We start from the raw sequence: 25603 nt of genomic DNA on the forward strand, positions 1-25603 counted from the left end.
ACTACGAGTTTAGGTCAAATTTAGCAGTGTTAGGTCGATTTAACCCTGTACCCGTTCACACGACCATACTTGTCTGTTGACTTAAAGGGCTCTTAAAATTGATTTCTGTACTCCTCCCCGGTGAGGAGAGTAGTGCTAAAATCGACCTCGCTGGGTCAAATTTGGGGTATTTTGGATGCAATTCGATGATATTGGCCTCTGGGAGATATCCCAGAGTGCTCCACTGTGACCGCTCTGGACAGCACTCTCAACTCAGATACACTGGCCAGGTAGACAGGAAAAGCCCCGGGAACTTTTGAATTTAATTTCCTGTTTGGCTAGCATGGCGAGCTGATCAGCACAGGTGGCCATGCAGAGCTCATCAGCACAGGTGACCATGGAGTCCCAGAATTGCAAAAGAGCTCCAGCATGGATCTAATGGGAGACACTGGATCTGATCGCTGTATGGGGAGAAGAATCTGTGCAGGCAGAACTCCATTCCAAAAGATGAAATGCCAGTATATTAACCAAAATCTCCAAGGACATGACAGGCAGAGGCTACAAAAGGGACACACAGCAGTGCCACGTGAAAGTTAAGGAGCTGAGGCAAGCCTACCAAAAACCAAAGGATGCAAACGGTCGCTCCGGGTCAGAGCCCTATACATGCTGCTTCTATGATGAGCAGCATGCAATTCTAGGGAGCGCCCCTACCACTACCCCACCACGGTCCGTGGACACCTGCAAGGGGGGAGTCTCATGCAACAGGGAGGAGGATTTTGTGGAGGAGGAGGAGGTCGAGGATAGCACACAGCAGGCAAGTGGAGAATCCATTCTCCCCGGCAGCCAGGAACCGTTCATCACTCTGGAGCCAGTACCCTCCCAACCCTCTCAAGGCTGACTCCCGGACTGTGGAGCAGGAGAAGACGCATCTGGTGAGTGTACCTTTGTAAATATAATACATGGTTTAAAAGCAAGCATGTTTAATGATTAATTTGCCCTGAAGACTTGGGATGCATTCGCGGCCAGTACAGTTACTAGAAAAGTCTGTTAACGTGTCTGGGGATGGAGCAGAAATCTTCCAGGGACATCTCCAGGAAGCTCTCCTGGAGGTACTCTGAAAGCCTTTACAGAAGGTTTCTGGGGAGGTCAGCCTTATTCCATCCTCTGTGGTAGGACACTTTTACCACGCCAAGCCAGTAGCAAGTAGTCTGGAATCATTGCAGAACAAAGCATTGCAGCGAATTGGCCAAGTGCTTGAATGGCACTTTGGTGGCATTCAAGCAACAGCTGTTCTTTATCTCTTTGTGTTAACCTAAGGAGAGTGATATCATTCATGGTCACCTGGTTCAAATACGGAAAATTTGCTTAAGGAGACATTCAGAGGTGCCCGTTCCTGCTGGGCTGTTTGCCTTTGACTGAAAAGAAATCATCCCCGCTGTTAGCCACGTGGTGGGGGGAGGCCCGTTCATGCTGAGCTGTTTGCGTTTGGCTGACGAGGATTTTCCTTGATAGGGGTGTGTGTGTGAAGCGATCATCCGAGAGAATTGTTGGGGGGTTGGGTTGTGCTGCACATTCACCCTAAAACCGCAGCCCCTCCTTTTAAATGGCCAACCCAATGGGCTTTGCTTGGTATGGGAAAGGAGGGCACTGTTGTTTGAAACCATTCCCACATGTTATGAAGGTTGAAGAAGCCGAAACCCTTTGCCTTACCATGGCTGCCTGCAAGCCAAATTCTGTTGCCCAGCCGAGCGTGTGTGATGTCTCAAACCAAACCAGCAGGCACTCAATATAAGAGACAAAATGCGACCTTGTACTAAAAGGCAATGTGCTATGTAATGTGAATCGCTTGATTCACTGTGAAATAGTCTTCGCTTTGTTCTCTAAAATGTATCTTTTTAAACACTACTCTCCCTTTTTTTCCTCCCAAAGCTGCAAATGTTTCTACACTCCCCCTATCATTTCCATCTCAGAGGCTAGCACAGATTAGAAGGCAAAAAAACCTCACTCGCGATGAAATGTTCTCAGAGCTCATGCAGTCCTCCTGCACTGAAAGAGCTCAGCAGAATGCGTGGAGGTAAACAATGGCAGAGACCAGGAAAGTGTTAAATGAACACGATGAGAGGAGGGAGGATGCAATGCTGAGTCTAATGGGGGAGCAAACTGACATGCTCAGGTGTCTGCTGGAGCTGTAGGAAAGGCAGCAGGAGCACAGACTGCCACTGCAGCCCCTGTATAACCGCCTGCCCTCCTCCCCAAGTTCCATATCCTCCTCACCCAGATGCTCAAGAACATGGGGGAGGGGGGCGGCTAAAGGGACCCAGCTACTCCATTCCAGAGGATTGCCCAAGCAACAGAAGGCTGTCATTCAATAAGTTTTGAACTGTAGTGTGGCCTTGTCCTCCCCTTCTCCACCACCCCACCTGGTGCTTCCCTCCTCACCCACCCCTCCTGGGCTACCTTGCGAGTTTTCCCCCTATTTGTGTGATGAATTAATAAAGAATGCATGATTTTGAAACAATGACTTTATTGCCTCTGAAAGCGGTGATTGAAGGGAGGGAGGGAGGTTGGCCTACAGGGAAGTAGAGTCAACCAAGGGGGTGGGTTTTCATCAAGGAGAAACAAACAGAACTGTCATACTGTAGCCTGGCCAGTCATGAAACTGGTTTTCAAAGCTTCTCTGATGCGCAGGGCACCCAGCTGTGCTCTTCTAATCGCCCTGGTGTCTGGCTGCCTGTAATCGGCCGCCAGGTGATTTGCCTCAACCTCCCACCCTGCCATAAACGTCTCCCCCTTACTCTCACAGATATTGTGGAGCACATAGCAAGCAGCAATAACCATGGGAATATTGGTTTCGCTGAGGTCTAACCGAGTCAGTAAACTGCGCCAGCGCGCTTTTAAATGTCCAAATGTACATTCTACCACCGTTCTGCACTTGCTCAGCCTATAGTTGAACTACTCCTTACTACAGTCCAGGGTGCCTGTGTATGGCTTCATGAGCCATGGCATTAAGGGGTAGGCTGGGTCCCCAAGGATAAGTATAGGCATTTCAACATCTCCAACAGTAATTTTCTGGTCTGGGAAGTAAGTTCCTTCCTGCAGCTGTTCAAACAGACCAGAGTTCCTGAAGATGCGAGTGTCATGCACTTTTCCCAGCCATCCCATGTTGATGTCAGTGAAACATCCCTTGTGATCCACCAGTGCTTGCAGCACCATTGAAAAGTACCCCTTGCAGTTTATGTAATGGCTGCCAAGGTGGTCTGGTCCCAAGATAGGGATATGCGTTCTGTCTGTCGCGCCACCACAGTTAGGGAACACCATTGCAGCAATGCCATCCACTATGACCTGCACATTTCCCAGAGTCACTACCCTTGATAGCAGCAGCTCAGTGATTGCGTTGGCTACTTGGATCACAGCAGCCCCCACAGTAGATTCGCCCACTCCAAACTGATTCCCAACTGACCGGTAGCTGCCTGGCGTTGCAAGCTTCCACAAGGCTATCACCACTCGCTTGTGAACTGTGAGGGCTGCTCTCATCTTGGTATTCTTGCGCTTCAGGGCAGGGGAAAGCAAGTCACAAAGTTCCATGAAAGTGCCCTTATGCATGCGAAAGTTTTGCAGCCACTGGGAATCATCCCAGACCTGTAATACTATGCGGTCCCACCAGTCTGTGCGTGTTTCCCGGGCCCAGAATCGGTGTTCCATGGCATGATCCTGCCCCATTACCTCCAAATTTCCAGGGCCTGTGCTTTGAGAGAAGTCTGTGTCCATGTCCTCATCACTATTGTGATTGCGCTGTCATCGCTTCCTCACCTGCTTTTGCAGGTTCTGCACATACTGCAGGATAATGTGCGAGGTGTTTGCAATGCTCATAACAGTAGTGGTGAGCTGAGTGGGCTCCATGCTTGCTGTGGTATGATGTGAGCAGGAGAGCAGAGTTGCAGTGGATGATGACAGATGCCATGAGAATAGATATTTATACAGAACAACGAGAGGACCTGCGAGGTGGATTCATGGCAGCAGGAGAGCAGAGTTGCAGTGGAAGTGGTGGAGGATGGCGGTTAGCACTGCGCACATTTCCCGAGGAAGAACACAAGTACCCGGGAGCACATGACAGACAACATGGAGAAATTCGCTATTGAGACGAGCAGCAGAACAGAGTTGCAGCGGAAGCGGTGGATGACGACGACAGTTAGCAGTCCTACCGCACTGTCTGCTGAGAGCAGTATTGCGTCTGCACGGAAAAAAGGCACGAAACAATTGTCTGCCATTGCTTTTATGGAGGGGGGCAACTGATGACATGTATCCAAAACCACCCGCGACAATGTTTTTGCTCCATCAGGCGTTGGGAGCTCAACGCAGAATTCCAGTGGGTGGTGGAGACTGCGGGATCTGTGGGATAGCTACCCACAGTGCACCGCTCCGAAAGTTGATGCTAGCCACGGTTCTGTGGACCCACTCCGCCTACTTAATGCGCTTAGCGTGGACATACGCAATCGACTGTACAAAAGCGATTTCTAAAAATCGACTTCTATAAGATCGACCTAATTTCGTAGTGCAGACATACCCTAAGTGGTTCCTCTGTTCCCCCAGTCTATCTATAAAATACAAATCACAGCTGTTTTACAGTATTATGTGGGCATATACACCACTGCAGACAGCAGTTGTAAAATCATTGCTAATCTTTTCAGAATTTGCTCTTCTATTGATGTGTCGTATCATACATCTCTGGGTTTGAACTAATGTTATGATGGGGTGTTATTTTATTTTTTCAGACAGTCATTTGTTTAACAAATATAGGGAGAACAGCAGACAGGAAGAGGCATTACCCTGGTTATATGTTTACCATTCCAGCCCTTATGCCTGTATTTAATTTGCAATTCACTGACACAAGATAATTACGCAAGGGAATAAAGATTCTATCTAAACAAAATGGTTCCTACTGACTTCCTATTTTCTTTACTCAGTCCTCTTTTCAGAGTGGGAGTAGGGGCAGTTACATGTGTACAAAAAAGAAAAAAAGCATAAAAATAGTTGATAGTATGCTTGATCTAGTGACTTGCCGAAACAAATCCGTTCATAGATTACAATCACTGCATGACACTTGGAGCCATTACTGGGTGACTTATCAGTTGCACATCTTTTCCTAGAGTGTCTGTCCACTCTCTCTCCAAGTCCATGTCTACATTACAAAGTGATGCCATTAATTGTCTCCTGCTACAGAGGACTGTGACTCTGGGCAATGTGCAGGACATAGTGGATGGTTTGGAGCAATGGGCTTCCCAAACTGCAGTGTGATGACTAATGGCACAAATATCCCTATTTTAGCACCGGACCACCTTGCCACAGAGCACGTCAACAGAAAGGTCTGCTTTTCTATGGTAATATAAGCACTGGTGAATCACCTGGGGAGCTTTACCAACATCAATGTTGGCTGGTCAGGGAAGGTAAATGCCGCACACATCATTAAGAACACGGGACTGTTCAGAAAGCTGCAAGTACAGACTTTCTTTCCAGAGCAGCGGATTACCATTTGGGATGTTGAAGTGCCAGTAGTGATCCTGGGAGATCCAGCCAACACGTTGCTTCCATGGCTCATGAAGCTGGCATTGTTCACTTACAAGATTGCCCCTCCATGAGAAAAATATCCCAATAGTATAGCTGCTTTCTGTGTCCTGCCTAATATCTGTGAAGCAAAGCGGGGAAAATTTCCACCAGGGTGGAGGTAGAGTGACTATCTGCTGAATTTTGAACTGCAAGATACAGGGGCTATTAGAAGAGCTGAATGGGGAGCTATAAGGCTCAGGGAGGCTTTGAAGACTATTTTAATCATGAGACTGAGTAGTGTGTGTTGCTGCAGTGTGTTCTACCTGGCCTTGCTCTTTTGCAGGCTGGCATGAATCTTGTAGTGATTGCTCTGTAGATAGGTGCACTGACAATGTTATATTCCTATCAATATTGTCTGTGAATGATGTTATCCATTCTGTGACAAAGTGAAGTAATAGGAAATTGGTGAGCATCAGACCTGCTCAGCAACAGATAGCATATGTTATGATCTAATAAAGATGAGTTTTGTTCCAAAAAATAGAATTTTAATCTGAAACGTGAACCAGGCAACCAAAAAAAGACAACAAACCATTTAAAACTTAATAAATTAATGGAACAGAATTTATGAAGGGGGAAGAACTCTGCATTTCAGGTACACGTACACCAACCATAACTTTCACAGGTCAGCGTATATGGAGCTGTGATTGTCCTTAATGTCCCACTGAGTGGAGTGGTAAGGGTATTGATACCACGTGGAATGTGTGTGTTTTGGGGGAGGGGCTGAATAGGAGGTCCTGATATTGAGTTCTCTGTGGGATGGAGAGGGAGGCGAGCATGGAACTGTTAAACTTGCAGGTCTGCTAGAGGCTGCAGCATCTCAGTTTGCTGTCTGAGAAGCGCAAACGTCTCCTGCTGCACATCCCTCTCCTTTTCCTGCACCCCGAGACCCAATCACGCTGCCTGGGGTCTGTCAGCCCCAGGCGGAGCTCCAGGCTGTACAGTACATGTAATTGGGACCCAGGGACTCGGGTTCGTTATAGCCAAAGGTTTGTAATAGTAAAGGGTGTTATAGAAAGGGTGTACTAAATTTTGAAAATACTACGCATACCAGGAGAGTCCCCTCCCGAACGCCAAAAAAGGAAGAAGTTAGCTGTCCAAGCTATCGATTTTGGCTTTGGAAATTCTGACCATGACACCTACATTATTGTGTTCCACTTTCTCCACTGCATGAAATTAGCAGAGTATGTTAGTTGTGATAGGATGCTCCAAGAAGTCCTTTCTATTAGAAAAAAATAGTTTGGTTCATTTTAATGCAAGGCATTTCCAATTTATTAAGAAAAATATTCCAGCATAGTCTTGAAAGTTGCTGTTCTAAGCATTGTTCTAAGTATTATCAACTGCTTCTGTGCTAGAATTGTGGTATGTGACTGGGTGCTAAAATGTTCTAACAAGTTTAGAAAGGGAAAAAATGCTAATGATTAATCTCTATGAAACAAATCACTGAGGACAATTAGTGGAATGTGAATTCATACCTGCTATTTTGCTGAACTTCTAGATTTTCAGACCTTGTGATTTGGAGTTCCTGTGATGTTAACGAAATCTCTATAGCGTCAGTATTTTTTGCATTGTAGTTGGTATCTGTCATACAGTGTCTAGCTTTACTGTACAATTAATTAAATAATTTAAAGTCCTTTATACCACAGTAATCAGTTTAAAAGAAGAAACGCTTCAGTTTAAAGGTGTTTGATAAATAATTACTGTAAACTGTCAGGTGTCTGAATTGTTTCCTGATCTAGAGGCGTAAGGAGCAAAACCTAAAAGTAGGGATAGCAGTGAAGTGTGGGTTTTTGAATATGCTTGAATATACCTGGAATGCTTGCGCTGATAAAGGCTTATTGGAAACCAAATATAATTTAATTTAATTTCAGTGTTGTTTATATCCGTGTTAAATGAAGCTTGCCCCTTCACAACAAAATAATATTCTGTGTCTGAACCTCCTGTGGTATAACAGACAGGAAATCCACACTGATTCTTAAGGAATGTGGAGGAAAGGGAAGAACTTGGGGGAGAAGGGCACAAGGAGGAAGGTGAAGGGCAGGAGAAAATGTGAGGGACGTGAGACTGAGGGGAAAGAGAGGGTAAATATTAGCATGCAGATGGAATACTGAAGACTGAGAACGCATGGAGGGAGAATGTGACTGGGGCAGAACACTGGATTTGATGGCAAAGAAAGAAGAATGGGTGATCAGGAGAGAACAGGATTCTCATAGGTTAGCAGAAGGGAGAGGGATAGAAAGATTGTTTCCCTACCTCAGGGCTCAGGAAAGAAGTACCTTTCCAAGCAGCCAGGGGAGAATTTCATGTTTTTGGTAGTGTATATAAAATTGAACTTTTAACTGGAAATGTTCAAACAAAAATCAGGATTATTTTTTCAGGTTGGTTTAGTTCCTGAATGTCCCATCAAGGAGCCTAAATAGGTCGGGTGGGGGGAATGGAAGGGGATTGTTGTTGTTCTGAGTTTTTTTACATGAGAAATCAATGTTCCTCAGGCTGGGCCTCATACTAAACGTGCCCAAATCCACGCTGGTCCCTACACAGAGAATAGAGTTCATAAGGGCTCTCTTGGACTCTGTGCAAGCCATGGCATCCCTGCCCTAGCCATGCTTCCAAGCCTTCAGGGCCATTATTGAGAACCTTCGCCAGTTCCCCACAACGATGTCCAGAAACTGTATGAAGCTGCTGGGGCATATACATGGTCCAGCATGCCAGACTACGTCTCAGACTCCTCCAGGCGTGGTTAGCTCAACTGTACAGACCCAGCCGAGACCCACTGGACAGGATAGTTACTCTTCCTCCTCCCATTCTCGAGTCTCTACATTGGTGGCTATGGCTGCAAGTGGTCTGTGCGAGAGTTCCCTTTGCCAAACCGCATCCTACCATGTCGCTGGTCATGGACACCTCAGCGCTGGGGTGGGGAGCGCATATAGGCGGTATCAGAATTCAAGGCCTATGGTTGCAGGCAGAACTATCGCTGCACATCAACGTGTGGGAGTTGACGACGGTCCGTCTGGCATGCCAAACGTTCCAGAACCACCTTGGAGGCAGATGTGTGTCAGTGCTCACAGACAACACCATGGTGATGTTTTATATAAACAAACAGGGTGGTGCTCGCTCCTCTCCCCTGTGCCAGGAAGCCCTAGAGCTCTGGGAATTTTGCATTGCCAACTCGATACACATACAAGCGTCGTACCTCCCAGGGGTGCAGAACAAGCTCGCAGACTGACTCAGCCACTCTTTCCTCAGTCACAAATGGTCCCTCAGGCTGGACATAGCCCTTTCAGTTTTCCAGAAGTGGGGCTTTCCCCACATAGACTTGTTCACGACATGGAGCAACAGGAAGTGCCAGCGGTTCTGCTCCTTTCTGAACCACAGCCTGGGCTCCATCGTGCCCGCTTTTCACCTCATGTGGATGAGTCACATGCTCTATGCATTCCCATCCTTCCCTCTCATGCACAGAGTTCTCCTCGGTGTCCCCCAGGACAGGGCTTCGTTGATCTTCATAGTGCTGGCGTGGCCCTGCCAGCACAGTTCACCATGCTGTTAAGCCTATCAGTCAACAGACCAGTAACCGTTCCCTTTATGCCCGGACCTCATCACTCCGGACCACGGCAAGCTCCCGCACCCCAACGCGGAGTCCCTCCACCTCATGGTGTGAAAACTCCTTGGTTGAGCTCGTTGGAGCGCCAGTGTTCGGACTCAGTGAGAGAAGTTCTCCTGGGAAGTAGGAAACCTTCCACCCAAGCCACATATCTGGTAAAGTGGAAGCAGTTTTCTATTTGATCCTTGCAGAAGGTCCCACCGCAGCAAGCTCCAGTTCCCCTAGTTTTGGACTACTTACTGGACCTGAAGCAACAAGGGCTGGCAATATCATCTGTAAAAGTGCCCCTGGCCGCCATCTCTGCCTTTCACTCAGGCAGCAAGTAGATCAGTCTTTGGAAATCCCATGGTGGGCCGATTCCTCAAGGGCTTGGACAGGCTTTACCCTCATGTGCGGCAGCCCGTTCCTTAGTGGTACCTCAGCCTGGTCTTGTCCAGGCTCATGGGCCCTCAATTTGAGCCCATAGCCATCTGCCGTCTCTCCTATCTCTTTTGGAAGGTTGCCTTTCTGGTGGCTATAACATTGGCCGGAATGGTCTCTGAGCTCAAAGTGCTTACCTCCGAGACCCCCAAACTGTCTTTTACAAAGACAAGGTTCAGCTGTGTCCTCACCCTGCATTTCTGCCCAAGGTGGTCTCCTAGTTTCATGTGAATCAGGACATATTTTTACTGTTCTTTTTCCCTAAGCCTGATGCCACTGGAAGAGAGCAGAAGCTCCATTCCCTTGATGTCAGGTGTGCTCTAGTCTTCTACATTGAATGCAAAAAGCCATTTTGTAAGTCACTACAGCTCTTTATTGCAATTGCCAAAAGGATGAGAGGGCTTCCCATCTCATCCCAGCGCATTTCATCGTGGATCACGTCCTGCATTAGAAAGTGCTACGACCTGGCCAAAATTCCACCCCCGCCATTGAGTGCGCACTCCACAAGAGCTCAGGCTTCGTCCGCAGCTTTCCTTGCGCACGTCCCTGTTCAAGACATATGCAAGATGGCAATGTGGTCTTCCATCCACGCCTTCACGTCACACTACGCCATCACCCAAAAAGCGAGAGATGACGCAGCATTCGGCAGGGCAGTCCTACAATCATCAACCAGGTGAACTCCGACCCCTCCTCCAGAGAAACTGCTTGGGAGTCACCTATTGGAATGGACGTGAGTAAGCACTCGAAGAAGAAAAAATGGTTATCTACCTCTCGTAACTGTTCTTCAAGATGTGTTGCTCATGTCCATTCCAAATCCCACCCATCTCCACTCCGTTGGAGTCTTCTGGCAAGAAGGAACTGAGCAGGGGGTGGGTCGGCAGTGTTCTATATACACCGCCATGATGATGCCACTCCAGGGGGCTCCATGGCCGACCCGACATGTACTGCTATGGGAAAAATCCTTCCGACGATCATGCATGTGGCATGCGCAAACACCTATTGGAATGGACATGAGCAACACATCTCGAAGAACACCAGTTACGAGAGGTAGGTTACCATTTTTTCAGTTTGGATGAGTCCATAAGACTCTGCTATGAGGGATTCTCTAAACTTAATACTGTTTTTAAAAGGGCTTGAATGAGGTTTCCTCTGGATCTGATAGGTTTCCAGCTTTCTTACAGTACTTTCACTTTTTTCTTTATCCTTTTAGGATGGGTACCTGATTTGGACCCAGATAAAGCAACTATGACTGAAGCTATCAGATCACATCTGCTCTTAATCATTGGTTGAGAAATACAAACATTTTTTTATTTTGAAAACACAGTGTGTGTGTGGGTAGGGGTATGTAAACGTATAATTTTTAGGGCAGATTATATGTCATACTTTCTTGGTTTGTCATGGACTCAGCAATGATTGTGATTTTTTTTTTTTTAAAGTCACAGCTCCTTAGTAATCTTGGCTTTGGGTTTGTTCAACAAATGATTGATAAAATGTACCTTTAGTTTCAGATGAGGTGTTATTTTTCTGTAATTAGTCATTTCTAACACAAATGCTTCTTAGGTCTTGTCATCTAGTTTTCTGATGATGGCTATACAGTATTTCTCCGTTTGGCTGCATTCGCAATTCTTGTTGCTAACAGTGAAAGTGTTAGTACTGATCTTTTTCTGTAGCTGTACACCCACTTGTTTGTCAGTGGTCTTCAACACCACTCTTTTACATTGCTATGTTGCAACAAATACTATAAGGTGATGGGATAGGCTATGTCACTAGTGTGTCCACTTGGAGTAAGGAGGAATAACACTGGAGGAATTCAGACTAGTGGATCCCAGATCTCACCTTTCCCTAAATGTTTCCAACAGCTTGGAAGATGAGCTTCATCTGACAGGCTGAAGGTAGTGGTTAACTGCTCTGCCATTTGCTGAGGGAAGCAAGCGATTGGGGAGGTAAAATACTACACTGGACTGGGTGCGCGCACACACACACACACATTTTCTCAAACTAGGTCTTTCACTGTGGATGAAAATATCTATGTATTAGAACTATGAACAATTAAATTTGTTTGCCCACACACACTCAGAATCCAGGATTCTTAGACTGCTACAGCACTGGAAATCACCATCATCTCCTAGGATAGAATACTGGCACAGTGAATAAAGTGACATGGCAGTTCTTAAGAGTAGCATAGTAGAATGGAAAAACTCCACAGATTTGCCATTTAATCTTTCTGCTTTTAGGGCTAGATACTTATAGAATGATTGTATGGGAAGTTCTATTAATAGATTTGGTGAAACAGTGCTGACAGCTGTTGCTAGATTGATGTCATTGTTGTATGACGACCATTTGATTGCATGGTATTTCATCCGACTAGAATGATGTCCAAATGTGTTCTTTCCCTAATTCCCTACCACTTTTTTGCTGTACTCTTTGCTGTTTTTTTCCTGAAATTTCTTATAACCTAAAGCCCTGAACAGATGTGAAATATTATCTTAGACATGATTAATATGGCTTTATAGTAGATATGTAGTTTTTCTTATCTGATTGCAATTGTATGTCTTCCCCCTCTTACTTACAGAGGAAAACATTTAATCAAAAAAGGTCAATACTCGGAAATGATTTGAAAATCCAATTTATTTAGCATTCCTAATATTTAGTAGCAAGTAATTCTCACACTCCTAAACTCTCAGGTAGAAAAGTGACTCTGAAGTTGCTCTCTTAAAAGGCAACAGTAATCTTCATCTTCTCCCCTTAATTACACTTGAGGTTGCACAGGTCTTATTAGGGCATCATTTGAAGACAATGGGATTGGTCTGATGCCTCTGCAGTTGGTTCGTACTTAACAATTTTAAGGATGATTCACACGCTGGAAAAGAATCCTGTTCACTCTCCTAAAACTGTATTGATATTTTGCAGGGCTGACTGTGGAAAAATATTACTGTTAGCTAAGACTTTCAAAGGAGCCTGAGGAAGTTAGGAATCCAGCTCCCAAAGAATTTCAGAGTTGGGGTCCTAACTTTCTTAGGCTCCTTTGAAAATCCCATACCTTGTTATGAAAGTAAATAGTCCATAAATACACACTGAGCAGATTTGCTGAGTGAGAAGGTGCTATTTTTACAGTAATTTTTCAGAGTAAATCTTCTCTTTAAGGACATTCTCTCAAATACATAGTATTTAATTTCCTCTGAGTTGCAACCCTCTTCGCCCTTTTAAAAATCTGCAAAGTGGCTGTTTAGATATCTTAATGACATACATTTTTAAAAAGATAAAAGTTGAGGCTGTCACTACATTTTCTTTTTTTCCAGTTAACAACCACTGTAGAACACAAATGAATCCTAATTGTGGAAGCATTTACCTATATCACAGAGATTTCTAAGTTTTATGATATGCTTTGTACTGCAGATAATAATGGTGTTGGTTACAGATCACTGTGGTCTGCTAGCAGGTTGGCGTTATGCTGAAATATTTCATAATTGACCCAAGAAACTGATATTTAAAGGCAACCTAAGACCACCTGCATGCATGCAATATGTAATTTTTTCTTATGCTAGTGTGCACACCTTTATTTTGTTATATTTGAACTTCTTGAACCACTTGACTTTTGGAAAACTATTCTTTGTAAATGTCTATTCATCTTGCAAGGTCTTTTCTTAAAATATGAAATATTTCTAAAGCAGCTTGAACAAACTTGACAGGACATTAATATTAAACTTCAAATAACAAACACTGGTTTTTCAAAAAACATAAATGGTAGTTTGATAAATTGTATGAAATGTATTGTTTCCACTTGTATAATTTCCTTACGCTTATTTGAGACAGAACTATACACTTTTTAAAATTAGATTTCAAGATCAAGTTGGGGACCTTATCTGCCTTGTGGTTTTACTTTAACACAATAGTGCCCAGACCATGATGGGGCCTCTTGATGTTAATGTAATATAAATAATAACTACAGTTGTTAACATTCTGAGCAGTAAAAATAATATTTGCCTCTAAGTTGCTTGCAAGCAAGTCTTTAAACCACAATTTGAGGACTTCAATAGCTCAGACATAGGTTAGAGGTTTGTTACAGGAGTGGGTGGGTGAGATTCTGTGGCCTGCGTTGTGCAGGAGGTCAGACTAGATGATCATAATGGTCCCTTCTGACCTTAAAGTCTATGATTCTATGTAAGCAAACTGGCATTATTTTCAGAAAACACCAGGCACCATTTTCAACTGTCTGCCGTAAACAGTAGAAAGACTTTTTTCTAAATATGTCAAGTTGCTCTTCTGCACTTTATGAACTACTGTCATTTCCTCCACCATGCCCTGCCTAGAAGATAGACTTTTAAAAAGAAGAAATTCTAAGGTCAATTAAGTATTAGAGAGGGCCAGCCAGGGCTTTGTGAATGTTGTAAGAGGAAAGACTGATGGTGCTTATAGATCTGAAATTTGGCAGCCTGTAATAAAGTTCCATTTCAATAAATGAGACTATAGAGCAGGGAGGATTGGAAATGTCTCTGGTTTTCCCACACTTTTTCTTTTCTTCCCTTCCTCTATTTTCCATCTTTTGATCTCCAGTTCTGTTCACTTATACTGATGGATCCCAGCAGCTTTTTATATATATAATTTATGCAGCAATTTATGTTGTAAAGGAGAGAATACTCTATGCATATAAATATACATTTTTAATATTGTACTTCAAAGTTTTGTAGAGCAGGTACAAGACTGTCTATTATCCACTGCAGTAGCAGCGGACAGGGTTAAATCCTGGCCTCATTCAAGTCAATGGAAATTTTACCATTGATTTGAAAGGGGCCAAGATTTCACACAGGGTCTTTAATACCATTTCTCTGATTGAGCTGACTAGAAGGTTGCACACTTCATTGCTTCTGAGGCATCAGTTTTGAGGAAAGAGGCTTCTAGTATAAGGCACTCATTTCTCTCATTCTGGGAGTGGCAGTTTTCTGTCACCTGATCCTGTGCTCTCTCCACTCCACTTCTTACTGGGGGCTCTGTAACTTATGATTTGCATTCATGACTTATGACTTACTCTACTTGGTGGATTCCTAGCACTTGTGTTTAACAGCCGTGGAGCAAGTTTCTGTTATCAAAATTTGCTTGTCTCATTGCTATGGGAAAGTACTGCTTGTGTGCTGTTCTTGGGAAATGGGATGTAGTATATGTGGTCATATATTGCAGAGGTTGGTTCTTTCAGCCTCTCTGGAATGCCATAGTTTACCACTTAACGACTCCAGCATTTTTCTCCATCAACTAGCCATGGATGAAAGAACCTGAATCCTAAGGGTAAGGTCAGAGGAGAATCTTTGGAAAAATCAGTGGTTAAGGTTGTCTTCATCAGGAGTTAAAGGGAATGTAACACCTTGATTTACAATAAGGCAGTGCCTACACTATTCTACTTGTTCTCCTAAGGCATATAAGGGTATGTCTACACTACAAAGTGAGACAAAAAAGTTTGTTAGGGGCTGGTAGAATAGAGGACAGTTTGGGGAGAATCTTGACTTTAACTAGGCAGTCAACATAATTCTAGGTCAGACTAGTCCAAAATGGAGCTTCTCGTAGGAGGCAGATTACAGAGTACTACAAGAAAATTGATTTGTAACATGATGGACAGACGGGTGTTGTGCCTGCGATGCCAAAGCTACATGACAGTATTGTTTCAAGTAGTCTTGGCTCTGAGATGCAAGTGTGTAGCAATCCCAATTTCAGACAATATCTCACCCTCACTTCCTCTTCCCCTGAACAATAAAAAACACAAAATGAAATCAGAAAGCCCATGAAAACAGTTATACCTTACTCAGATCGGCGTTCACACAGCAGATAGGGTTTTATACTCCGTCTTTTCCTTGATTCCCAGGTGCTCAAAGGAAGACAGCTGAACTAGATCCTGAACTTAGTCATGCGGGTGCTGTGGGAGGGCAGCCCAGCTGCTTGGGGGTGGGGGCGGGCAGGCAGAAGCATGCAGCCTGGGACCCCTGCTGGTGTTGGGGGGGGCCGGCAGGATCCCTACCTGGCTCCTCGCCTCCCCACCCCATCAGCAGCAGAGTTTCGATGTGGGAAGAGGGAGGGGGTTGGGGCATGGGATGGGGTGAAGCGGGCTTTGGGCGGCACTTACCTGGGTGGTTCTCCAGAAGCAGCAACATCCCCCTTGCTCAGCTGCTAGGCGGAGGCGTAGCCAGGCAGCTTTGTGCACTGCCTCCGCCCAGCTCCCATTGGCTGCAGTTCACTTGGGTATGTGAAGGTATCTCAGAGCAGCTTCACTAGTCAGTCCTCCACCATGCTGTAGGATGCAAATATATGAGCTTAATTTGAGCTTTAAAGCATTAATTTAAGCATCCCCTTGAATAGTTGGATGGGTGTACTTTTTATCGCTGATAGTCTTCATAGTTGCAATTGCTTTTGCACAAAAAATTGTAGAACTTGGAAGAGTGCCTGTTGTGGAAAGTAAAATACTGTGGAACAAGGATTTAGTAGTATTAAGAACAAACTCTGCATCTGTTTCCCAAAGTGTGAACTCCATGTTCCTATAGTCATGGCACATAGTGTTGCCTACTGTGTGTCTTTATCCAAAGCACCCATCAGAAAAACAGTGGCATACTTTGATGTGAGAAGCTTCCTCAAGATTTTCATGGACCAGACTATAGCTTTCAGATGTTCCCTCTCTTTTATCCATGTTCTACCACCTGGCAGCTAAGGACAAGAAAGTCTCAAAGGTGTTAATTTACAGAAGGATAAAGAGAAGCATTTGAGAGACATACTTTACTCCTTTTTTGTGGTGTAGGTCTCTCTCTCTAAAAGTCATGAAGTTTACATGGACAGAAGGGAGCTAATATCTTTCATATGAAGAAATATACAAGCAATAAGGTGGTCACTTGTCAGTCCATTCACCAAATTGTATTAGTTATGTAATTCCACCTCCAGCAGAAGATCCTAGATACAGTGGCTTGTTAATGATTAGCCAGAGGGGTACTCTTTTATGAATATGTGGTAATATCTGTTGAATCTTTCTTCATTGCTTCACACTACTGCTTAAATCCTGCTGTTAAAGAACTGTGTGTTTTCCTGCACAAGAGAAAAATAACATATTTTAGCTTACCTGAAAATTTCCTTTCTTCCAATGGGAAAGTCCACAGATTCAGCCCCACCATGGACAAGTCTTGAGATTTCTTTTTGTGGGGGCCCTGGTCTTCTGGCAAAGAGGAGTAGACGTTCTTCAGTAAATTAGGTTGACAGGACTAAGCTGATTATAGAGTACAACTTGTTAAATCAGCTAGTTACCTGAGAACAGCTATGGAAGTTATTTTGAATTGCCAGTCTTCAGAGGTCAGATGAATCCCTTCCTAACAGCTATTGACAAATCTGGTTCTGTTTCCTTAGCAGGACACAGACTGAAATCCCACAGTTAAAGATTTGTAGACCTTCGTGCCACAAGAAAGAACGTTTTCAGGTAAACACAGATGCATTTTCCTATTCTCCTTCCCCCACAACCAAACAGTCAAATCTATCAATTTGGTCACTCATTTTTACTCCCTACCTCTTTGCGGGATTATTCTGTTTCTGCTGCAGCCACCCTTGTTGCTCGTCTTTCTGTAGATTGGCCCTCTAAGTCTCCATGTTCTTTCATCTCTACTGCAGAAAGTTCAGCAGTTCCAGATGTTTTGCTCTCTCCCCTTCTAAACAAGTTAGTGGTGGATGGTCTGCTCTGCTTCCTGTGGCCTATTTCCCTCACATTTAAAAGATTCATGTGTTAAGTGAGGACAGAAACAACACTGGATGTGAGGTCCACTGGAGCTGGGAGTGGTGGGTTAGGACATTTGCTGGTATGGGAGAGCAGAGGTTGAGTTGCCCGCCTAGTGCCAGAGTCCTAAGGCAGGTGTTCAAAATCCAATACTGTCTTGGGCATGCTGTAACTTTTGGCAGCTAAATCTATTGTGCTTTATTCTGATTGGCTTTTTTTTCGTGTGCTACCATTCTCTACAGACATTGGTTATTATAGCATAATATTCAAAATTAACTAGAAAAGGGTTTGTTTGTTTATCCTAAGGGTGATGTAACTGGAGGTTTGTAATGCTTGATGCTGAAGCCTCACTAACATAGACAAAGCCTTAATTACGGCTAGTAAATTAGTCTTCACAACCTGCATCTGTTCCAGGCATGTGACAAATTTGCTAACGGAACTGCTGTTGGAAATCATACAACAGGAACATGAACAGATGTTCAGTGGATGTTAGTGTATAGCAGACTGCTATATTCAAGCATATCTGGCAGCACTTTTATATTTTATGTACATCATTTTCTGGGTGAATGAGTTGTATTTTAACAATAACCTCTGCTTGCTGTATCCCAAAATATGTAAAAAGAAGAGGATAGAATAGTGTTCAGAGGCTAAAAGTGTGACCTAGAAGTAACAGTGCAAAGCCCTTGCAATACTTGCAGATTTTCTTTAGAACAAACTGTTTCCTACTATGAAGTTTGATAGAGAATTGACAGCACCTCCTCAGTCTGTTCTTAAAAACGTCCAATGATGGGGATTCCATAACCTCCCATGGAAGCCTGTTCCATATCTTAACTTCCCTTATAGTTAAAAATATTTTCCTAATATCTAATCTAAATATCCCTTACTGCAGATGAAATCTATTTACTTCTTGTCCTTCCTTCAGTGGACATTTGTTCAATTCAGTGATCAACTGTTCTCCATTGTTTTTATAATAGACCTAATAATTTGAAGATTATCAGGTCTCCCCTCCCCCCATCGTCTTTTCTCAAGACTAAACATGCCCAGTTTTTTTAACCTTTCCTCATAGGTCAGGTTCTTCTTTGAGTGATGGTCCTCTAGTATTCCACTGAGGGTTATATGCATGTGCCATGTGTCCAAAGCCAGAGATTTTGCACCCTTGCTCTACCTCATGGTTTTGTCCGAAGTGATAAATTGCGGGGTGAACCAACAGTACCCTCAGTTCCTTCTCACCTCCATATGGTGTGAGTCGGAGCCTCTGCTGTTTTGATCGGGGGAATCTACCTTATGTCTTGTGATGTACTTTCTAAAATACAGAAAAAAAGACTTATATTCTTGTAAATAGTATTTTTGTTATTTTTTGTTGTGTTTTTAGTGTTAGTAGTAGTTTTTAGGCTTTTAAGGACTTCGGGATGCCATTTTGCCAGTCTCCCACTTCCCTCCTGAATTCCACACCTGAATATTAGATTATGCTGAAAAAGCAAGATCTGCGCTTCCTGCCCTTGCTTGTTCTTGGTTAGCGATGAGCACCAACACCGCCTTTACTGTTTGGGGGAAGCCCACATTGCATCCAGGTGTAGTATCCTTCCCAAGCCAAACCCAGGAAGGCTGGTCTCTCTGCCTCAAGAAGCACCTCATGAAGGTTGCCAGGAGGCCACAGTCAGATCCAGGCTGGGGAATCCTCCCCTTTACATTTACCTGAGTAATCAAGGAGCATACCTCCCACTGCGGAGCTCCAGTCCAGTTCTGCTGGTACCAGTGCTATGGACATTGTGCCAGGGTCTTGTCATGAAGCAAGGAAGCATGCAGTAAGTCTTCCTCCAGACCCGAGAAGGATACTGCTTCATCCATAGTTCCAGCCACAGAGAAGCAGTGCATTCCAAGGCGCTCAAGTTCGATAAGAAGCCGCACAGACCGTCTGATCCATCGGTTCCATCCACCGAGCCGTGTACTCCTTCCAGGTCGGCACCACCAAATTCAAGGGAACCTTCGGTTCTGAGGCAGTCCTACGTTCTAGCTCCAGTTCCAACTGCGGAGTACGAATTATTGACACTGGGGAGACTCGAGTCATCCCCTGAGCCAAAGGTGAGGTCTCTGTTTCTTCAAGTGCCATCACCTCTTAGGGGGGTACGTTCTCCTACCTTAGATTTGCCTCCTTCAGTTCATGTTCCCACCTGTTCCCCTCTGGCTCCTATCCTAGAATCATAGAATATTAGGGTTGGAAGGGACCTCAGGAGGTCATCTAGTCCAATCCCCAACTAAATCATCCCAGCCAGGGCTTTGTTAAGCCTGACCTTAAAAATATCTAAGGAAGGAGATTCCACCATCTCCCTAGGTAACGCATTCCAGTGTTTCACCACCCTCCTAGTGAAAACGTTTTTCCTACTATCCAACCTAAACCTCCCCCACTGCAACTTGAGACCATTACTCCTCGTTCTGTCATCAGCTACCACTGAGAACAGTCTAGATCCATCCTCTTTTGAACTTTTCCTCTTTCAGGTAGTTGAAAGCAGCTATCAAATCTCCCCTCATTCTTCTCTTCTGCAGACTATAAAGAATCCCAGTTCCCTCAGCCTCTCCTCATAACTCATGTGTTCCAGTCCCCTAATAATTTTTGTTGCTCTCCGCTGGACGCTTTCCAGTTTTTCCACATCGTTCTTATAGTGTGGGGCCCAAAACTGGACACAGTACTCCAGATGAGACCTCACCAATGTCGAATAGAGGGGAACGATCACTTCCCTCGATCTGCTGGCAGTGCCCCTACCTATACATCCCAAAATGCCATTGGCTTTCTTGGCAACAAGGGCACACTGTTGACTCATATCCAGCTTCTCATCCACTGTAACCCCTAGGTCCTTTTCTGCAGAACTGCTGCCGAGCCATTCGGTCCCTAGTCTGTAGCGGTGCATGGGATTCTTCCGTCCTAAGTGCAGGACTCTGCACTTATCCTTGTTGAACCTCATCAGATTTCTTTTGGCCCAATCCTCTAATTTGTCTAGTTCCCTCTGTATCCTATCCCTACCCTCCAGCGTATCTACCTCTCTTCCCAGTTTAGTGTCATCTGCAAACTTGCTGAGGGTGCAATCCACACCATCCTCCAGATCATTTATGAAGATATTGAACAAAACCGGCCCGAGGGCCAACCCTTGGGACACTCCAGTTGACACCGGCTGCCAACTAGACATGAAGCCATTGATTACTACCCACTGAGCCCGACAATCTAACCAACTTTCTATCCACCTTATAGTCCATTCATCCAGCCCATACTTCTTTAACTTGCTGGCAAGTTCCTGGGGTTCTGCAGGTTGCAATGGCACCGCCATTCAAACTGGACTCTGATTTTTTGGCATTGGAGGACTCGGATGGCGCATAGAGTTCGCTCCTTCTGTATGATATGACTACCCTAAGGTTTTGCCGACTCAGTGGCAGTACCCTCCCTTTCCCCAGCAACGGAGCCATGGTACCACACTCCTTAGGGCCCTCCACGGCAACCGCTGGATCTGCCTGGTTGACTGTACTCGGGGTTGTGGCCGCAGTATCTGCCTTCATAACCTTCTGGCTCCCCTTGAGGAGTCCCTGATCTCACCTCTTCGACTATCATCCAATAGGCATTCTGAACCAGTGTTGGAGAGTACTTCACTTAGTCCAACTCTGATGGTACTGCTGTAACTGGAGCAGTTCTCTTTGTTGCCTACAGATCGCAGTGTCTTTGACTCTCTCCTTGCCCCCGGATGACTACCATCAGGTCCAGGGACTGTTATGTAGGGTGGCTGATGCCCTCCACATTCCTCTGGGGGAAGTCCAGGACAAACAGCACCAGCTGCTTGATACCTTACACACCTCAGTACCGGCCGGAGTCACTCTATCAATCAGCAATGCCATTCTTCAATTGGCCCGGACTGTCTTGCACACTCCAGCCACTTGCACACCCCACGCCTAAGGGGGCGGAGAAGAGATACTGTGTACTTGCAAAGGGGTCTGAGTTTCTGTTGTCTCACCCCCCTCCACCCAATTCTCTCGTCTTACAGGCAATGACAGAGCAGGCCCGACAACAGCACTCATTCTCCACCCTGACAGACAAAGAGGACAAGCAACTGGCTCTTCTGGGTCGCAAGATATTCTCTGCCAGCCTCCAATTTTGCATCTCCAATTACTTGGCTCTATTTGCTAAATACGACTTCTTTACCTATGGCAAGTTGGTGAACTTGGCAGACAAACTTCCCCAGAAGGATCAAGCCTGCTTCCAGGCTATGCTACAGGAGGTGAAATTAGTTGCGAGGACAACGCTCTAGGCCACAGTGGATGTGGCACACTTCTTCGCACACAATGGCTATGGGGATCGTCTTGTGGAGGCAGTTATGGTTGCATTCGTCAGGTTTTCCAAGGGAAGTTCAGAATACCATAGAGAATGTCTCTTTCAATGAGTTTTATTTCTTCAATTAGAAGACTGACGATTCCTTCCACCCCCTCAAAGAGCCACTCTGCAGTCACTGGGTATTTACACATCAGCACTCAAGTGAAAGTTTTAACTGCTCACTACTGGCACAATGTTTTAGAGTTCCCCAATTCTTCCATCAGTGGTCCTATGATCCTCCTTGCAAGTTGCAGAAGACCCAACAACCCCGCTCTCTGGGTTCATTGTCACAAAGTTCAGCATCTCATACTCAGTCTTTGCAGAAGGGATATTTCTGAGTGCACCTAAAGAGCTGCCATCCATCCTGGATCATGCTGTACACCCAACATCTTTGAGGGTATCTAGCACTCTTTTTACCAGCTTAGAGTTTGATAACAATGGAGAAATGGGTCCTGGATGTCATTTGACATGGCTATATGATTGAGTTCATGATGTTACTTCATCCATGTTCTCTGGAAGCAGAGGACAGTTCCAGATCCAGAAGAGCTGATTTTCCAGAGGATTTCTAGTCCTCCTGTTCTGGCCAGGACTTGCCTTTCTGTTCTTGGCCACATGATGGCTTGCACCTACATTACTGCCTTTTCTTATCTCTGCTTTCGCTGCTGTGACTCCAGGGGACCTATTCTTCCACATGTCGCACCGTGGACTTTCTACTTAGATTCATAGAATATCAGGGTTGGAAGGGACCTCAACAGGTCATCTAGTCCAACCCCCTGCTCAAAGCAGGACCAATCCCCAATTTTTGCCCTGATTCCTAAATGGCCCCCTCAAGGCTTGAACTCTCAACCCTGGGTTTAGCAGGTCAATGCTCAAACCACTGAGCTATCCCTCCCCCCCTTAATGGTTCCCCACAAGGTTCTTTCCTCCCTCCAGTGGTGGGTGGACCCAGGTCAGGTCTGCACCGGGATACCATTCCTTCTATCCTTTCCAAGCATAATGATCATCACAGACTCATTGCTTGTAGGATGGGGCACCCACATGGACAAGCACATGACTTAAGGGACTTGGACCGGTTGGGAATCCCGGATGCCCATCAACAACTTGGAATTTCGGGTGGTGCAGAGAGCATGTCACGCATTTTTCCCATCCCTTCAGTCCTGACATGGTCTCATAATGTCACCACTGTTTACTACATCCCCAAATAAAGGTGCATGAGGTCCCTTGCACTTTGCGTGGAGACAGTTCATCTTCGGGATTGGTGCATTGCCCACAAGATCCTGTTGTTGGCAGCATACCTTCCTGGCCCTCAGACTGTAATTTCAGACTCTCTCAGTAGGAAATTCATGACTGACCACAAATCAGAGCTCCATGACACTGTGTTCGCCAACATTTTCAAACACTGGGGGACTCCAGCCAGGGACCTCTTCTCCTCCCATGCCCACAGCAAATGCTTTGGGAAGAAGGGAGGCTCGGCGCCCTTTCCCAACTTGAACCCCTAGTCATCCGCTGGTCAAACCAGATCAATTACACCTTTCCTCCCTACTGTTCCTGCTGCATGTCCTATCGAAGATCAGATAGGAGAGAGCAATGGTCATTCTGATCACCCCATTCTAGTCTTGCCAGTTCCAGTTTTCCCTTCTTCTCTGCATGTCAGCATGTCCTCTGCTTCCACTGCCAGCTTTTTCGGAACTCCTTACACAACACAGTGGCAGGATCCGGCATTCTGATCCACAGACTCTTCACCTCAGAGTTTGGTTTTTGGATGAGAATGTTTGTGAGTGGGACTGTTCGTGAGCAGTACAAGACATTGTCTCGAGTAGCAGAAAAGAGACCACAAGGTGGTCCTATAGAGCCAAGTGGAAGTATTTCACTACATGGGCCCAAAAGAGGGGTCTTGCCCTTGAAGATGTGGACATCCCTCCTCTTTTGGACTATCTCCTCTCCTCTTTACTCATCCCTTGACTATCAGGTTTTGGAAGGGCAGGTCTCCTATGGACTTACCCTCCCATTCAATCCCCAAGGGGACCTCAACCTTGGCCTCATGGCGTTGATGACCTCGCCCTTTGAACCTCTGGCCTCCTGCTCCATGTCTCTCCTCTCCATGAAGATTGCCTTCTGGATAGCTATTACTTCTGCAAGAAGGTTTGGCGAACTGGGAGCCATAATGGCAGATGCCCCCCACTTTACCCCATTCCATAAAGACAAATTTTCCCTGTGCTTGTGCTCCAAGTTTCTGCCAACGGTTGTATCCCGATTTCATCTCAAACAATCCATACACTTACCTGATTTCTTTCCAAAGGAATGGCACCTTCATCCCCTTGACATCTGCTCAGCCCTGGCTTTTTACTTGCCGAGGATGAAATCATTTAGAAAGTCTCTGAGACTTTTTATTGTTATAGTGGAAAGTATTAAAGGGCAAGCGACCTCCACTCAGAGCATTTCTAAGTGGGTTTTGGGGTGCGTTACACTGTGTTATCTCTTATCTCCACCCATTGGTGTATGAGCCCACTCCACGAGAGTGCAAGCATTGACTATGGCTGTGCTTCATGACATACCACTTAGGGACATATGTTGGGTGGTCAGGTCGAGTTCGGTATGTACCTTCTCTTCCCATTACTCCTTGGTGCGAGACTCTGCAATGGATGCCTCGTTCAGTGTGGCTGTTCTTCATTCCACAGTTCCATCATCTTCCTCTCACCCTCCTCCTAGCTAGGTACTGCTTGTTAATCACCCTCAGTGGAATACAATGGGGACCATCACTTGAAGAAGAGACAGATAAATAATCTCCTTAACTGGGGGTTCTTTGAGATGTGTGGTCCATATCCATATTCTAATCCCTCCCTCCTTTTTCTCTGCTGTGGATTTTTTGGTTTGCGTTGGCAAGGAACTGAGGCCATGGTCAGTTTGCCCTGCTTTTTATCGCCTTGGACGAAACTATGAGGCAGAGCAAGGATGCATGTGCAGACCAACGAACACTTTTACTTTCAAAATCTCTGGCTCCGAACCATGGTGAATGCATATAACCCTGTATGTAATACAGATACGGACCACACATCTCAAAGAACCTCCATTTACAGGGTAAGAAACCTCCTATTTTCTGAAGCTTTCATAATTTTTGTAGCTCTCCTGGGCTGTCTAGAAATGATGTGGGCAAATTGGATAATACGGTGCCCAAACTGGACACAGTTGGAAGTAGGTAAGTAATTATTTTGGCACCAGCCTATATAATAATATAGTATGTGTTTATGTATGATATACATTGTTTTGAACTTCTGAAGGTTATGAAAATAACTAAAAGAACAGTCTTGACAGTCTTTCTGTCAGACATGAAATGCTGTAATTGGACACTGAAGCATTTATCTATAATCATTCTGTATGAAAATTAGAAGAAGGAATAAAGGGAAGTAGTTCTTTGCTCCAGATAAAACCTTTACACCACATCACACTATCTTGTAGTCTTCCCCTCTCTCTTTACTGAAGATATGGGGCCAGATCCTGGCCAAGCTGCACTTGATGTAGGTTTGGGATAGGGTGAGGAACCTAAACCTCGTCAAAACTCAGAATTAACTTGGAGCAACCTAAGCCTGCTCTAATTTATGCCAGACGCTCAAGACCCAGAGACTGTTCCAGTATCTAGGGACAGCATAAAGTCTTGACTACTCCAGTAGTCTTGACTGCTATTCTTTACTTTTCCAGCCAAGCGTCCTGTGCTGGTCAGAAGGAGTAATGGTGGTGTAGGAGCCATTATGGCAGCTCTGTCTCCCAGTATAGTGAGAGAATCCTCACCAGCATTGCACTCGTTGATTGGCTCAAAGCTCCCCAAAGGTAGGGCAGGAGCTGGGCTGTAGAATTTATGATCAGGAGATAGAGGTGACCTTGCAAGTCACATGAATTCACTGTTAACTTTTCACTGAGAATG

The 25603-nt window shown here is 45.1% G+C and overlaps 1 protein-coding gene across 26 annotated transcripts in view; it reads left to right on the plus strand.

The window, feature by feature from the left end:
- The window catches only part of GPHN (gephyrin), a 587889-nt gene that overhangs the window by 70249 nt on the left and 492037 nt on the right, over positions 1 to 25603 (plus strand). For 3 of the 26 annotated variants that reach the window (XM_048851975.2, XM_075129630.1, XM_048851976.2), the window contains exon 2: positions 16973 to 17042. The exons of 20 other annotated variants lie outside the window; for them this stretch is intronic. Coding sequence is in view for 2 of the 6 variants with exons in the window: in XM_048851951.2 (XP_048707908.1) it covers positions 24826 to 24880 (55 nt within the window). In the remaining 4 variants the exon portion in view is untranslated. Of the gene's footprint in view, positions 1 to 16972; positions 17043 to 24805; positions 24881 to 25603 lie in introns of all 26 variants that reach the window. 3 more of the 26 variants (XM_048851951.2, XM_048851953.2, XM_075129631.1) reach the window with 3 other exon arrangements.

The sequence above is a fragment of the Caretta caretta genome, chromosome 6, assembly GCF_965140235.1.
Source record: "Caretta caretta isolate rCarCar2 chromosome 6, rCarCar1.hap1, whole genome shotgun sequence".
NCBI classification, from domain to species: domain Eukaryota; kingdom Metazoa; phylum Chordata; order Testudines; family Cheloniidae; genus Caretta; species Caretta caretta.